Source organism: Chiloscyllium plagiosum, chromosome 2, assembly GCF_004010195.1.
Source record: "Chiloscyllium plagiosum isolate BGI_BamShark_2017 chromosome 2, ASM401019v2, whole genome shotgun sequence".
Classification (NCBI taxonomy): domain Eukaryota; kingdom Metazoa; phylum Chordata; class Chondrichthyes; order Orectolobiformes; family Hemiscylliidae; genus Chiloscyllium; species Chiloscyllium plagiosum.
Window position 1 is genome coordinate 142,931,818 of NC_057711.1, and position 17,775 is coordinate 142,949,592.

The window sequence follows — 17,775 nt, forward strand, 5'->3', positions numbered from 1 at the left end:
CCCTTCCCATCTCTTTCCTCTCCTCTGCTCCCCCTCCCTTCCCCCTACCTCTCCTCTCTGTACCACTCCCTCATTCCTCAGCTCCACATGCAACCCTTTACCCTTGGTGTGCCCTGCTAATCCATCCCATCCCCAAAACTCCACACATCCCATCATGTCCCGCTCCCTTCACACCTTGCCCCATCCTTCCCCTTCTCCAGGCTGAGCACTCTCTGCCTCCTGTCTACTCCATCGCTCCCAGCCACCCAACCCTGCCTCCCACCCCTTTTCCCAATGTCTTCCCCTAACCACCCCATTCCCTGCCCCCTCTTTTTCATTCCACCTCCCCATGCTACTTGTCTCTCCTTCCACGGCCCCATTTTCTCTCCTTTGTAATAAGCTGAAGCAGTTAGGTATTTGTCATTGACTCAGTAAATGTAGTTGACCTTCATCAATTTCTTGTGCAAGTTTCTTGTTACAAAATTGAATTATCACAGCAAAATATTAAAACCTCATTCTTGTCAGATGTTAATTGTTGTAGCCGATTTATTCAAAATTCATTTTATAATTGTGTACACAGAAAATTGAAGATGGCTGCGCAAGTGCTCGAGCAGTCTGGTGGGACCAGTATGTTTTCTCGCTCCACTGTTGGAATTTCTTCAGATGAGGAAATATGTGGCCTTAATTATCTTTCCAAGAATGACTTGACAGCAGCACCACAGCTGGTTATGTTGGCAAATGTTGCATTAACTGGTGACATAAGCTGCTATGACTACCATGGCGAGGTTAGACAGATGGCAGAATTGAAAACGGTAAACAGCAATTTATCTGACAATGAGGATGATTTGAGAACTGATGTCAATGATGCTTTGCAATCTGAAAGTCTAAGTGCAGAAGAACAAGCCCTGCCAAGTGTTGCAACAAAGGACAATTCTGAGAGTTTTTCTCGAGACACTGGTGACTCAGGTACAGATTCAACAGAAATTGTAAATCAGGAGAACTTGGCTGACAAGAGAAAAAAACCAAAACCATTTCGCTGTCGCCCATGCCAGTATGAAGCTGAGTCCAAGGTGGAGTTTGTGCATCACATCAAAGTACATAGTGCCAAAAAGTTTATTGTTGAGGAAAATGCAGAAAAGCAAACAAAATCCAAAGTTCCAGATCCTCTTCCTGAAGAAACTGATATTTCTAAAGGTCCCATTCGTTGTGACAGATGTGGGTATAATACAAACCGATATGATCATTATTTGGCACATCTAAAACATCATGACAAGGTTGGGGAGAACGAGAAAGTTTATAAATGTACCATCTGCACATACACTACGGTCAGTGAATATCACTGGAGAAAGCATTTGCGGAACCACTTTCCTCGGAAGATTTATACTTGTTCACAGTGCTCTTATTTCTCAGACAGAAAGAATAATTATGTGCAGCATATGCGAACACACACAGGTATGGTTCGTTAGTACGTTGTTGGATTTTCAGAACAATAATTTGTATTTAAATAAACCTCGTGGCATCCTGCTGAATCAATTAGTTCTGTTTCAAATCTGAAAATCACATGACACTATTTAAGAGTCCAACAGGTTTATTTGAAAATGCAAGCTTTTGGAGCACTGTTTCTACATCAGGTCTCAGTTACTGTGTAGGTTGTGCACTTGTAAGTCCAAAAATCTTAACAAATGAGATGAATGATTTGTTTTTGAAAGTGATTAATAGAGGGATGTTGTGTTGCCAGGAGAACTGCATACTTTTCAATTAGCGCCAAGAATCTTTTACATCAGGAGTTGGGACATGGGTTTAATGTCTCATTCAAAGGTCTGCATCATTGACAGGACTTAATCTAAGCTGAAACTTCAGTTCATTATTATGTGCACAAGTTCTTGACTGATACTTGACATGAGTGTTCCTAAATGAGTCGGGCTGATTCGGTGGATTAAATTGCAACAACTTTTTCCTGACAAAAGTTAGTACGTGTGGGTACAAAAATGGATTTGGAGTACATTGCCACTTTTTGTGTTGCAGCAGCAACATAGCTACTTGTTTAAAATCTTAAATATGACTATAAACAGCATACTCCATACTAATGATGCAGAATAACTTCAGTATATAAGTTTCTTTGAAATCTTTATCAAACTCTTACATAATTTACAGAAGATATTGAGGAATATAAAAGTAAGAAAAATCTGTTGTATGCACTTCAGAATATCCCAAAGTGGTTTACAGCTAATCACTTTTAAAGCGTAGATGTTGTTAGATATGAAATACACCATGCAGTTTGAACACAGCAAGTTGATAGAAACAACAGTGAGAAAAGTGACAAAATAATCTGATTAAAGGTGTTGGTTGAGGGAAAATATTGGGAAGTAATAACATCTCTGGTTAGGTTGATTTAAAGAAATAGGTTAAATAAAAAAAAATCAAAAGTAAAAATCATTTTGGGATATTTTGTATTCATCTGCAAAGTTTTATGAGACCTCATTTCTTTTTAAAGTCGTTGCCATTGATTTGATGACATTTTTGAAATGTGACTGGAATACATTTTGTTTTGTCTTAAAGATAACAATACAAAGTCTTCTGAATTGATATTTCTATAGCCTGTTAAAAACTGTTGCCTTGATGTTAGTGCTAAATGGAATGAAATTAAATTTTTGCATGTTGGAGGGCTCTTCAAATCTGTGGTGGCACGGTGGCTCAGTGGTTAGTACTGCTGCCTCAAAGCACCAAGGACCCAGGTTCAAGTGGAGTTTGCACATTCTCCCCATGTCTGCATGGGTTTCCTCTGTTTTCCTCCCACAGTCCAAAGATGTGCAGCTCGGGTGAATTGGTCATTCTAAATTGCCCGTAGTGTTAGGTGCATTAGTCAGAGTGAAATGGGTCTGGGTGGGTTACTCTCCGGAGGGTTGGTGTGAACTTGTTGGGCCGAAGGGCCTGTTTCCGTACTGTAGGGAATCTAATCTAATCTGCATACAAGTAATGAGTAAATTGAATGGTGAACCACTGTGTATATTGATGAAGTAATGCACATAGCTGGATAATGAATGTTGTAGTCTTACTTTTCAAGAGCAATCTTGCCAATGTTTTTTTCTGTTAGTGATGTCGGTTCCAGTGATTTATCATTTCATAAAAAGTAATGACTCATAACCTTCTGTGGATCAGAACGTTAACTCAGCAAGTGAAATTATGCATAGTTGAAGTAGTTTTCCACACTTCTGCTTGTCAGCTAGAACATAAAACGTAGAACATTACAGCGCAGTACAGACCCTTAGGCACTTGCTCTTGCTTTGACTTGTGGAACCAATCTGAAGCCCATCTAACCTACACAATTCCATCCTCGTCCATATGCCTAGCCAATGACCATTTAAATGACCTTAAAATTGGCAAACCTACTGCTGTTGCAGGCAGTGCATTCCATGCCCCTACTACTCTGAGTAAAGAAACTACCTCCGACATCTGTCCTATATCAATCACCCGTCAATTTAAAGCTGTGTCCCCTCATGCTAGCCATCACCATTAGAGGAAAAAAGAGTCTCACTGTCCAACCTATCTAACCCTGTGATTATCTTATATGTCACCTCTCAACCTTCTCTCTAACGAAAACAGCCTCAGGTCCCTCAGCCTTTCCTCGTAAGAACTTTCCTTTATACCAGGCAACATCCTAGTAAATCTCCTCTGAATCCTTTCCAAAGCTTCCACATCCTTCCTATAATGCGATGACCAGAACTGTATGCAATATTCCAAATGTGGCTGTACCAGAGTATTGTAGAGCAGCAACATGATCCCATGGTTCTGAAACTCAATCCCTCGACCAATAAAAGCTAACACACCGTATGCCTTCTTAACATTCCTGAAGAAGGGCTTATGCCCGAAACGTCGATTCTCCTGTTCCCTGGATGCCACCTGACCTGCTGCGCTTTTCCAGCAACACATTTTCAGCTCTGATGTCCAGCATCTGCAGACCTCACTTTCTCCTAACAATCCTATCAACCTGGGTGGCAACCTTTCAAGGATCTATGCACCTGGACACCGATATCTCTCTGCTCATCTACACTACCACGAATCTTACCATTAGCCCAGTACTGTGCATTCTTATTACTCCTTCCAAAGTGAGTCATACTTTTCCGCGTTTAACTCTGTTTGCCACCTCTCAGCCCAGCCCTGCAGCTTATCTATGTCTCTCTGTAACCTACAACATCCTTCATCAATATCCACAACCCTATCGACCTTAGTGTCATCCACAAATTTACTAACCCAGCCTTCTATACCCTCATCCAGATCATTTATAAAAATTACAAACCACAGTGGACCTAAAACAGTTTATTGCAGTACCCCACTAGTAACTGAATTCCAGGATGAATATTTCCAATCAACCACAGGCTCTGTCTTTCAGCTCGCCAATTTCTGATCCAAACCACTAAATCACCCTCAGTCCCATTTCCCTATATTTTGTGCAGTAGCCTATCGTGGGGAACCTTATCAAACCCCTTGCTGAAATCCATATACATCACATCAGCCGCTTTACCCTCATCCACCTGTTTGGTCACCTTCTCAAAGAACTCAATAAGGTTTGTGAGGCATGACCTACCCATCACAAAACCATGTTGACCATCCCTAATCAACATATTAAGATGATTATAAATCCTATCTCTTATAACCTTTTCCAAAACTTTACACACAGCTGAAGTAAGACTCAATAGTCTATTATTATCAGGGTTGTCTCTACTCCCCTTCTTGAACAAGGGAACAACATTTGCTATCCTCCAGTCTTCTGGTACTATTCCTGTAGACGATGACTACATCAAGATCAAAGCCAAAGGCTCGGCAGTCTCCTCCCTGGCCTCCCAGAGAATCCTAGGATAAATCCCATCCTGCCCAGGGGATTTATCTATTTTTACACTTTCCAGAATTGCTAAAACCTCCTCCTTATGCACCTGAACCTCAACTAGTCTAGTAGCCTGTCTCTCAGTATTCTCCTCGACCACATTGTCTTTTTCTCGTGTGAATACTGACAAAAAGTATTCATTTAGCGCTTTCCCTATGTCCTCTGATTCCACGCACAACTTTCCACTACTATGATTGATTGGCCCTAATCTTACTCTAGTCATTCTTTTATTCCTGATATATTGATAGAAAGCCTTAGGGTTTTCTTTGATCCTATCCGTCAACGACTTCTTATGTTCCCTTCTGGCTCTTCTTAGCTCTCTCGCTAGGTCTTTCCTGGCTAACTTGTAACTCTCAAGAATCCTATCTGAGCCTTCACGTCTCATCCTAATATAAGCCGCCTTCTTCCTCTTGACGAGAGATTCAACTTCCTTAGTAAACCATGCCTCCTGCTCTCGACAACTTCTTCCCTGCCTGACTGATACATACTTATCAAGCACTCACAGTAGCTGGTCCTTGAATAAGCTCCATATTTCAGTTGTGCCCATGCCCTGTAGTTTCCTTCTCCATCCTATGGATCCTAAATCTTGCCTAATTGCATCATCATTGCCTTTCTTCAATATCCACAACCCTATAACTTTTGCCCTGCAGTATATACCTATTCCTTTCTATCACTAAAGTAAACATAACTGAGTTGTGGTCACTATCATCAAAGTGCTCACCTACCTCCAAATCTAATATTTGGCCAGGTTCATTATCCAGTACCAAATCTAATGTGGCCTTTCTCCTTGTTGGCCTGTCTACATACTGTGTCAGGAAACCCTCCTGCACACATTGGACAAAAACTGACCCATCTAAAGTACTTGAACTATCGTATTCCAAGTTCATATTCGGAAAGTTAAAGTCCCCCATAACAACTACCCTGTCAATCCCGCTCCCATCGAGGATCTTTGCTATCCGATCCTCTACATCTCTGGAACTATTTGGAGGCCCAACAGGGTAACCTCTCCTTTCCTGTTTCTAATCTCAGCCCATACTACCTGAGTTGATGAATCTTCAAACGTCCTTTCTGCAACAATAATACTGTCCTTGACTAACAGTGCCATGCCACCCCCTCTTTTACCTTTTTCTCTGTTCTTACTGAAACATGTAAATCCTGGAACCTACAATAACCATTCCTGTCCCTGCTCTCCCCATGTGTATCAGTGGCCACAACAGCAAAATCCCAGGAACCAACCCATGCTGCAAGTTCACCCACCTTATTCTGGAAGCTCCTGACATTAAAGTTAACACACTTCAAACCAGCTTCTTGCTTGCCAGTGTGTTCTTGCGATCTTGAAATCTTAATTCTGACTTCACTACTGTCAACATCCTGCATACTCAGATTACAATTTTGGTTCCCATCCCCCTGTTGAATTAGTTTAAACTCACCTGAGGAGCATTATCAAACCCCCATCCCCCAAGATATTGGTACCCCCGCTAGTTTAGGTGAAGACCATCCTGTTTGTAGAGTCCCACCTACCCCAAGAGGAGCCCCAATTATCCATGAATCCGAAACCATCCCTCCTACACCATCCCTGTAGCCATGTGTTCAACTCCTTTTTCTCCCTATTCCTTGCCTTTATTCTACCTGTAAGCTTCCTCCCTAGCTCCCTGAATCACTGCCTTAAATCTCCATCTCTCTTCCTACCTATGTCCTTGGTGCCTATGTGGACCACAACTTGGGGCTGCTACCCCTCCCCTTCAAGAATCCTGAAAACACAATCAGAGACATCATGAACCCTGGCACCTGGGAGGCAACATACCAACCATGAGTCTCTCTCATTCCCACAGAACCTCCTATCTGTCTCTCAAACGTTGGAGTCCCCAATGATTAATGTTCTGCTCCTCTTTCACATTCCCTTCTGAGCAACTAGGACAGACTCCGTGCCAGAGACCTGTACTCCATGGATTACCTCCTGGTAAGTAGTTCCCCCCAGCATTATCCAAAACTGTATACTTGTTATTGAGGGGAACAGCTACAGGGGATCCCTGCACTACCCATCCACCTTCTTCTTTTATCTGAGGTGTGACTACCTCTCTGTAACTCCTCTGAATAACCCCCTCTGCCTGCCAAATGATCCAAAGTTATTCAGCTCCAGCTCCAGTTCCCTAACGCGATTTTTGAGGAGCTGGAGTTGTATGTGCTTCCCACAGATACAGTCAGCAGGGACACTACTGGTGATCCTTACCTCCCACATTCTGCAGGGGGAACATTCAACTGTCCTAACACCCATTCCCATTATTCTAAATTCCCAATAAGACCACTGAAAAATGAAAAAAAAAAGAAACCAGTCACCTTCCCAATTGGCACGCAGAATCTTTTTTTTGGTTAGAGGAGGCGGACAGGTGGGAGACAGTACCCGAATAGTATTTTGGGTAAAACAACCACCCAAATATAAAGTCTCACTTACCCACTACACTGCACTTTGCTCTAAATATTTTCTCATGACCCAGTGAAACCAGGCAGCATTCAAAATATATTTTTAAACACCTACTTGAAATATTTATTCTTAATAAGAGTGGTGTATTTTGTTTTTATTTATTAACAGATGATTAATGACCTGGGCTAACCAATCAGAAATTGTTAATGTAATTATTATGCTCATTGCATCCAAATAGAGCCAATTTATTTTATTGCACGACAATCCCTTTCACTAAAGACAATGTAATACAACCCAGATTTGGGCAAAGTACAAGAACAGCAGCAAATTGTATTTCATAGTGCTTTAAACATAGATTAAGTATCTGGTGCACTTCTCACTAAGAAAATGAAAAATGAGACACATCAGTTGTTGAAAGGTGATGACCAAAAGTTTGGTCTAATAGTTAGATTGAGTAGAAATAATATAAATACTGTTGAAGAAGTGAAGGAATATATGGCAAAGATACCCAAAGCAAAAAGAATTTTTGAATTGGTGAGGTCATAGGGAGAGAGGGGCTCCCAAAGTGCTCATAAGAGAATGCCAAGGTTTTAACTCAGTGACAATGAAGGAATGGTGATGTAGTTCCAAGACAGGACATTGGTTAGGCCACTGTTAGAATATTGCGTGCAATTCTAGTCTCCTTCCTATCGGAAAGATGTTGTAAAACTTGAAGGATTCAGAAAAGATTTACAAGGATGTTGCCAGGGTTGGAGGATCTGAGCTACTGGGAGAGGCTGAATAGGCTGGGGCTGTTTTCCCTGGAGCATCGGAGGCTGAGGGTTGACCTTACAGAGGTTTACAAAATTATGAGAGGCATGGATAGGACAAATAGACCAAAACCTGGGAGTGCAGAACTAGTGGACATAGGTTTAGGGTGAGAGGGGAAAGATATAAAAGAGATGTAAGGGGCAACTTTTTCACGCAGAGGGTGGTACATATATGGAATGAGCTGCCAGAGGATGTGGTGGAGGCTGGTACAATTGCAACATTTGAGGCATTTGGATGGGTATATGAATAGGAAGGGTTTGGAGGGATATGGACTGGGCGCTGGCAGGTGGGACTAGATTGGGTTGGGATATCTGGTCGGCATGGACGGGTTGGACCGAAGAGTCTGTTTCCATGCTGTACATCTCTATGACATGATATTGTGTGACTGGGAAGTAAACTTGCAAATGGCAGGAGTGTTCCCATTCATCTGCCATTGTTTAGCTGCTGAGATCACAAACTTGCAAGATGCTGTTCAAGGAGCCTTCGTGAAGTGTTACAGTGAATCTTGTAGATGGCACAAATTGCTGCCACAGTAGCTAGTTGGTGAAGGGAGTGAATATTGAAGATGTGGATGTGGTGTCAATCAAGCTCCTTGGTCCTGGATGGTATCAAGGTTGTTAAGTATGTTGGAGCTGCAATCATCCAAGCAAGTGGATGGTATTCCATTACATTCCTAACATGGGCTTTGTACATGATGGGCAGACTTTGGGAAAACAGGAGTTGAGTTACTAGTCAAAAAATTGCCAGCATCTGACCTACCTTTATGGGTACTGTGATGGTAATGCCATCATTGAATGTCAAAGGGCATGATTAAATAGTTAGATGCGCTCATGTTGGAGATGATCATCACCTGATAGTCGCACAGAGTGAATGTTGGTTGCCAGTTATCTGCCCAAACCTGAGTGTTGTCCCACATATGGGCAGGCTGCTTCAGTATCTGAGGAGTCACAAATGGTTCTTGATATTGTGTAGTCATCAATGAACATCCCCATTTCTGACCTTTATGGTGGAAAGGAGGACATTGTTAAAGAAATTGAAGATGGTGAGGCCTAGGAGACCACCCTGAAGAATTATTTTGTTATTCACTTAGGGTGAATTATTCAAGCTCCATTCCAGACAGTTCTGACATATGGAGACTGGAATATGCTTTAAATGCTATATTGACGTCTAACAGGATACTCTGACCAAGAAATTTCTTGCTCATTAGTAATGTTCCAGTTCCGAATTAGAAGGATTTTAAAATCAGTCAGCTTCAGTGAGTGCAGACTGAAGTGTGTTCCAGATTAATTAGGGAGTGAGTTGTTGTGGCAACACACTTTGATATGTATGTTGTAGTCTCTAGCTATGGATAGTAATGTTAGAGATTTCATTTTTTTTCCATCATATGGCTAAAATGGAGTTTCTCCACTCTTAGAATTCCTACTGTGTGGAAACAGACCATTTGGCCCAACAAGTCCACACCGACCCTCTGAAGAGTAACCCACCCAAACCCGTTCTCTTACATTTACCCCTGATTAATGCACCTATCCTCCACATTCTGAACATTACAGGCAATTTAGCATGGCCACTTCACCTAACCGGCACATCTTTGGGCTGTGGGAGGAAACTGGAACACCCGGGGGAAACACACTGGGAGAAAACGCAAACTCCACACAGTCGCCAAAGGCTAGAATCGAACTTGGGTGCCTGGCGCTGTGAGACAGCAGTGCTAACCCTTAGCTATCGTATATTTTGGAAGGTGTTACAGGTTGATGGTTTATCTGTTTGGCTGTATTATGACTGCATTTTCCTTTGCTCTCAAGTTAGGATGCCACTACTGTGTCGCACAGTGCCAGTCCTGCAGACTAGATACCCAACTCTGAGTACTACATTGATGTTTATCTGGGTTACTTACCTGAATGTCCACCAAGTGACAGTTTTGTGCAATTCATATACTTCGCACAGGTGGAATTTAAGGGGGTGAAAAACTGATTGGATTTCCTTTGGTATGTGTGCAGTTGAATGCAAAGATGATGAAACTTGAGACTCTGAAAACTCAAGCAAGGCAAATCCCTTGTGTCAGCATCAAGTTGAGACCTGTAAAAGGATTTGGGTGTTTAGTTCCTTAGTTGTGATTGAATGAGATCAGTTCTACTGAGGTCTTGAAGTGAGTACTAGAAGGCTTACCTTTGTTCAATTTCCTGTTTTCCCTTTCAGTCAAAGGCCAGAAAACAGTTCAAAAGAATATTGTAGGAGATACTCCAATAGTATTGCATTAAAACAGAAATTCCATTGTTAAAAGGTCAATATGCTTGAAAGTGACTAATTGAGAATCAGAATTATTAAAACAAAATGCTTCACTTCAGAGTGCCTTTGCCTTTGATGTGCTAAATTCACAAAATGCTAGTTGTAGGAGAATACAGTTGAGTTGAAATTGGTAGCAGATCTTTCTTTAACTTAGAGCTATGAGATGAGAAAGCATTGATCAAAATTTTGATAATTTGTTTCATACCTTCACAGGGAACGGCATGGTGGCTCAGTGGTTAGCACTGCTGCCTCACAGCGCCAGGCACCTGGATTTGATTCCAGCCTCCTGTGACTGTGCAAACTCCACACAGACATTCTCCCCATGTGAGCATGGCTTTCCTCCGGGTGCTCCAGTTTCCTCCCACAGTCCAAAGATATGCCGGTTAGGTGATTCGGCCATGCTAAATTGTCCATAGTGTTCAAGGACATGTAGGTTAAGTGCATTAATCGGGGTAACTGTAGAGTAATAGGGTAGGGGAATGGGTCTGGGTGGGTTACTCTTTGGAGGGTCGGTGTGGACTTGTTGGACCAAATGGCCTGTTTCCACACTCTAGGGATTCTGAGTCTATGATCTCAATCAGTGTTTTACATTGAGGGAATAGTACAATCACAGTTATGTTATTCTGCTAGTAGTTCAAAGGCCTTGACTTCTGCTCTTGCTATGACAGCTGGTCATTGAAATGTGATTAAACAAGAATGGAATAAAAGGCTAGTCTTTATGGTGATCATAAATTTGTTTGTATTTAAAATGTGTCTGGTTCATTAATTATCTTTAGAATCAAAGGGGTTCTGACAAAGAAGAATGCCATTTGGCCTGTCATATTTGGTGCTACTTTCTGAAAGAGAAAATTGCTCAGTGCCATTTGTTTCTTCCCTGACAGCCCTGCATTTTTAAAAATGTTCAGGTAATGATCCAATTCCTTTTTTTTTGAAAGATGCAAATGGATCACCCTATAACACATTCTTATGAGATTGATTCTAGATTCTAGTCTTACACTGCAAGAAAATAAAAGCCTCATATTTCTGCCTTTGCCAATTATCTTAAATTTAGTGTCCTCTAGTTCTTGATCCTTCTACCCCTGGTAACAGTTTCCCTTGGTCTACACTGAGGTCCTGACTATTTATTTTTGATGAAGCTACAATGAGGCCTAGAATAATGAAATCCAGACTGAGCTCCAGTAAGCAGGCTACCACTTAGTCGGTGAAGCTTAATAATATTGTCTAGTTAGGTTATGGTGTTCAAATCCCCGAAATTGGGAGTTGAACCCACACAGTACTTAACTTAGAATTGGGAGGACATGAGCACTGAGCATCCAGAGCACTGAAATGTCCAATAAACATACTGAACTAATTCGCCATCAGAAAATTGTTGCTCTTGCGATGACATCAGGGACTTTCGGTTTAAAGGTATTTGATTATGGGAGGTTGTTGAAGAAGCAAGAAATCTGCCATCTTTATCTCGTCTAGACAAACAGGAGGCTGGAAGAACACAGCAAGCCAGGCAGCATCAGGAGATGGAGAAGTTGACGTTTCGGGTGCAATCCATCTTCGGTCCTGCTTGTCTACCTTGGATTCCAGCATCTGCAATTTTTTTGTCTCTAATCTTTATCTCATCTGACTTACACATGATTCAAGATCCACAGCAATATGGTTGACTTTTAACTCTTTTCTGAAATGACCTTAGAAGTTGATTGTAGGAAATCACCAATGACAAAGTCAAATGAAAATATACTTAGCAGATCGTAGACCAATAAATTGGGCATTGGAAATACTAATTTAGTCAATCCTGAATGTCTTTTTCATTAGTAACTGGATTTTAGGCCAAATTGGGAAATCTGTCTTTGTGAATTAATCATACTTTCAGATTCATGCCTTCTTGCCAATGCCAGTGTTTCAGATTGCCCTATTACCATGTCTTGTATGTCATTTTCTGCTGTCTCTATAGTCCTCAATATTAAGAACAGAACAGAATTATAGACCAGTAAGCCTAATATCAGTAGTAGACAAAATGTTAGAGTCTGTTATAAACCTTGGGATAACAACACTGGAAAGCATTAACAGGATTGGACAAAGCTAGCATAGTTTATGAAAAGCGATTCATGCTTAACAAATCTGCATATGTTATGTAACTAGCAGAATAGATGAGGGAGAAATAGTAGATGTGGTGCATTTAGAATTTTAGAAGGCTTTTGATATGAGGTCAGTATTCAAAAATAAAACACGTGGAATGTGGGTAATGCATTGGCCTAAATTGAGAATTGGTTGATAGACAAAGACCTGTGGGAATTACTTTTTCTTTTCAAGTTGGCAAACAGTGAAAAGTGTAGAACTGCAAGGATCAGTGTTTGAGCCTCAGCTATTCATGATAAATAAAAGTAACTGGGATGAGGGAACCAGTTCAATATTTTCAGATTTGGTGATGACACAAAACTGAGTGGGATTGAGAGTTAGGATGCAAGCAGGCTTCAAGATGATTTAGACAAGTTGAGCGGCAAACAAATGGCTGATGCAAAGTGATTGAATGTGAAATTATGCACTTTTGTGTGAAAAACATGGACGAATATTATTTAAATGGTGATATATTGGGAAATGTGGATGTACAAAGATACCTGGGTGTCCTTGTACACCAGTCAAGGTGACAGATGCAGCAAGCAATTAGGAAGACAAGTGGTATATTGGTCTTCATTGCAAGAGGATTTGAGTTCAGAAGTAAACTGCAGTTTCAGAGCACCTTGGTGGGACCGTACCTGGAGTATTGCATGTAGTTTTTATCTTCCTATCTTAGGATACACTTGCCATAGACTGAGTGCAGCGGAGGTTCACTAGGCTGATGCCAGGAGCAGCAATATTGTCCTATGAGGAGAGATTAGTTTGAGTGGGTTTGTATTTTCTAGAATTTCGAAAGATAAAAGGGGATCTGAATGGATTTCACATTTTTCAGTTGGGGCTGGATGGACTAGATGCATGGAGGATGTTTTCCCTGTTTAGGGATTCTAGAAATAGGAGTCTAAGTCTGAGAGTACAGTGCAAGCCTTTAAGACTGAATTGAGGAAACATTTCTTCAGTCAGGGTGGTCAACCTGTGGAATTCTCTACCACAGAGGCTGTGGAGGCTAAGTCACTGAATATATTTCAAGAAAGTGATAAAAGTTTTAGATTTTAAAGGCATTAATGGGTATGGGGTGAAAGCAGGAATTTGACATTGAAATAAGAGGATTAGCAATGATTATATTGAATAGTGGAGAAGGCTCATACAGCTGAATGGCTACTTCTGCTAGTTTCCATGTTTCTGATAACTCCCAGACTACAGGAGGATTTAAATCCAATCAAATACGAGGATGGAGATCTCCCGGTAACTATCAATTGCGACATTCTATCAGTATTGTTTTATACCGCTTGGAAGGAACATGGAGGCCACAGGGATGTAGTCATGATGGTATCTGTCACAAAGGATGGTTGAGTAGCACCACTGCTCATTGAGCTGACTAAGTCCTCAAGGAAATAGTGCCAGAACAGGCCTGAGGCAGGTTGTGCCAACAAAAGTGGAGGGGGAGGAAAATTACTTGAGTTTGACCTCATCTGTTGCAGAGATATTGACAGTGTTGGCAAGAGTGAGCATTGCATAGCCTTTAACTCCAGTTTACACGCACACACACTGAAGACAATTTTCACATCTTTTATGACACTACAATTGTGTTAAATGGAATTAGTTCAGCTTGGATGTAGGAGGTCAAAACTTTCCATGAGGAATTGTGGATCGTCAGCTACAATAGAAACAAATTCTACCATGATCTGTAACCTCATGGTCTGGTCAGTTAAGTACCTTAAAATGAGGTGTCAATTTATTGAAACTAAATAGAAATTAAGACATTTCTTCTCATCTTAGTCTTAAATGGTTCACCCATAGGATCTTGTCCTAACATTTGTGATTGCTTCTTGAAAAACTGCAGCACAGCTGGCATAGATATACCTCCACTGCTATTGGGAAGCAATTACTGTAGATTGATTTGCCCTTTAGTTAGGAGCCTTCAAGGTATTGAAAATCTTCATAATTTAGGAAATTAAGTCAAATTATGCTTATTTGTCATAACTAATCTATGATCAATTTAGGGACCATATTTTAGTGATGGGTGTGGGTGCAGTTGTGCTTCAAGCCAGCCGTTACTTGGATTTTCTTGATCATTGAGAATGAGATCTTTCCTGTAATGTGGTGACCAGCAACCTGTGCACTATTTCAGCTATGACCTAACCAGTGTTTTACGGAGTTCTTGCATCTCTGCTTTTGTATTCTACAGTTCATACAGTAAAGATAAGCATTCAGTATGCTAATTGTCTCATATCTTCTGTTTATTGTTTAATCCCTGATTTGTGTTTGCCCTGCCCAAATTAAAAGTTTTCTTTCTGGCAACTTTCGCCTCGAGTCAGATTGTGAGAAAATCACAATTACCCTTTTTTATCTCTGGAGGAATTTAAATGAATTAATTAAATGTTGTGATAGAACTATGTGCTAATTAATTGCATTCCCCAACATCTCAAAAAAAAACAAAATCCTGTTTTGCCAATTTGAAACAGTTTTTGATGTATTTACACTCAAAATCTGCCTTAAGGTACCATTGGTAACTTAATCAATTTGACACTGTAAGCCTTTTAAGAACTGTCTGTTCTCTGTGTGGATGTATGCTGATGGATTTTGTAGAAAATGTATGATGTAGTATTGGTAGAGTAGGAATGAAAAATTGAGAAGACATATTTAGAAGGTTTTAGTAAAGTTCACTAATGAGTTTTATTAATTAGGACCCAAGGCGCTGTTTCAGTGAAGTGTTTACCTGTTGTCCTAGACAATATTTATCCTTAATATATTATCAGCAAAAGAGGTTATCGGATCTTTGCTGTTTTTGGAACCACATTAGAAAAGTGACTGAACTTCTCAAGTTCTTCATTGGCTGAGAAGTCTTGTTGGGAGGTCCTAAGGTTGTGAAAGTTCTGAGGAAAGGTCACCAAACCCGAAACATTAACTTTGATTTTGTTCACAGATGTTGCCAGACCTGCTGAGCTTTTCCAGCAACCACTGTTTTTGTTTCTGATTTGCAGCATCGGCAGTTCTTTCAATTATGAAAGTTTGCTGTGTTTGGTAGTAGATGACTGTAGTTGTATCATAGTTTTTAGACTTCTCTTCTAAAATTCTATATGTGATAATCTGAATCTTCATATCTGGAGATACCAAGCTAACTATGTTGGTATGTGACACACAAAGCAATGTTATGTCATCCTGATGAAACGATACCTGCTTCAGAAGGTTCTGTTTGTGTAAGGAGGGAAGCCTTAATTTTTAAAATCTCCATAATGCTGATTTGGAGCCTCAAAAGCATATTGATAAACATTAAATCCATATTCTCAATTTCTATTTACCCTAAATTGTCGATATGATCTTGGTTGACAAAACACCAAGTTTGAATACCAAGTGGCAGCCACACCAGAAACTGCATTTTCCAAACTTTCAGGCCCATATAGCCCTACAGTGTGAGAAATATAAACCAAATAGAAACAAATTGTCAAAGCCCTCAGTGTTCAATTGCTGAAATTTACAGGGTATGTTTTGTGTACTTCTGTGTAAAGCTTTCTACTTTAAGTGGAGTTGCAACCTCCTTTTAATGTCAGTACACTTGTTTTACAGGTGAACAGCCTTATAAGTGTCCACAGTGTCCTTACTCAAGTTCTCAGAAAACTCATCTGACCAGACACATGCGTACGCATTCAGGTTAGTATAATTAGTGGTGTGTGAGCCATGATTTGTAGTAATTCCAAATGATGTGAATGGATACATGATATAGTATCTTTATTGAAGGAGCTACCAATCTAGGTAGTTTAAATATTGCTGTAGCAGCTTCAGCATTTGAATTCATTTTTTAAAAAAGTGTTCAGGCTGGTATCAGTAAAAATTATCAGTTGTAGCAGGTACATTCATGCCTATTAGGGAAGGTAATCTGATATTGTTGTCCAGTGGAGCTCATCTCTGACTAGTCTCTCGTTTGTGTGGTTGTCTCTTAACTGCCTTGAAATGGCTTAGAAAGCCATTCAGTTTATCAAAGTTGCTGTCAACATTTTACAAGAAAAAGCTAAACAACACCATCTTGGGCTAAGAATGAGTAATTAGTACTGTAAATGTATTAACTTGCATCTATGACACTAGGATTGTGCCACTTAATCAAATGTTCTGGATAATCAAGAGGTATGCATAACCGTAGTAAACTCTGACCAAGCAAAACTTCAGGCCATCAATATCCCTCAAAAAATCTGCGCAAAACATCATTATGCCTCCTAAAGTCAATGTAAAAGCATACAATGAGTAATAGAAACTTAATGCAGTAGGTATATACTTCACTGTTATACTTTATAGCATAAATACTTGGACATCATGGTAGATTGCGGCATTTGGGTGTTGTTTTTTTTGCAGGTTTGTCAAGAGCTGATTGATAATGTGCCAGTTAAAATAAAGTTTACTACACAATAGTCCCCCTGCCGTACCCATGGGGCATACTTTCCAAGACCAACCACGGAAGCCCGAAACCACGGATAGTCATGAACTCATTCATTTAAATGGGAAATTTACGTTCCTGGCAGACCCCTGATTCTGGAACGTTCCCTGTAATATGTTCAGGTTGTGGTAAACCGTGGGTAACTGAAACCAGGCCCGTGGATACGGCGGTCAGCCTGTTCCAACTGTTCCTGTTGCACTTGAATTTGGAGTTATTTTTAATAAGGTTGTTTGTATTCCTCAGTGATTACTTTTACAGATAGTAAACGTTTACATGTTTAGTCAGTGTAATCCTTGACAATATGCATTTCAACCCTAGAAGCTGTTTTAGATGAGGCCTGTTCTGTCTTTTATGTTTTCAGTTTAGATTCTGATGAGGCTGATTATTTTTTGCCCTCCAAAACTGAATGATGCTTGGGTCAGTTGAAGTGCCTCACGTAGGAACAGCTGACATGTCACAAAATGAATCCAGTATCTGCTGACTTGAGCTTCATTTTGCAGTGCTTTTAACCAGCACACTTGACTATTTTAAAAATATGTACTACATCTATTGTATCATATGCATGTATCTATTTCATAACATAATTCAGCATATGTACCATTTATATTGATTTTATTCAGAAATTGACCTACTTATTCTTAGCCATAAAATTAAATGAATGGTGTTCATTGACCTTGTCTATACATAGATGGAAATGTGTTGCTGGAAAAGCGCAGCAGGTCAGGCAGCATCTAGGGAACAGGAGAATCGACGTTTCGGGCATTAGCCCTTCTTCAGGAATGAGGAAAGTTGGTCCAGCAGGCTAAGATAAAAGATAGGGAGGAGGGACTTGGGGGAGGGGCGTCGGAAATGTGATAGGTG

General features: G+C 40.4%; 1 protein-coding gene across 1 annotated transcript in view; it reads left to right on the top strand.

Annotated features, from left to right (window-relative positions):
- Positions 1-17,775, top strand: part of rest (RE1-silencing transcription factor) — a 37,661-nt gene that overhangs the window by 5,614 nt on the left and 14,272 nt on the right. The window contains exons 2-3 of the mRNA XM_043720284.1: positions 560-1,431; positions 16,053-16,136. Coding sequence (XP_043576219.1) covers positions 570-1,431; positions 16,053-16,136 — 946 coding nt within the window. The 5' untranslated portion in view covers positions 560-569. The remainder of the gene's footprint in view (positions 1-559; positions 1,432-16,052; positions 16,137-17,775) is intronic.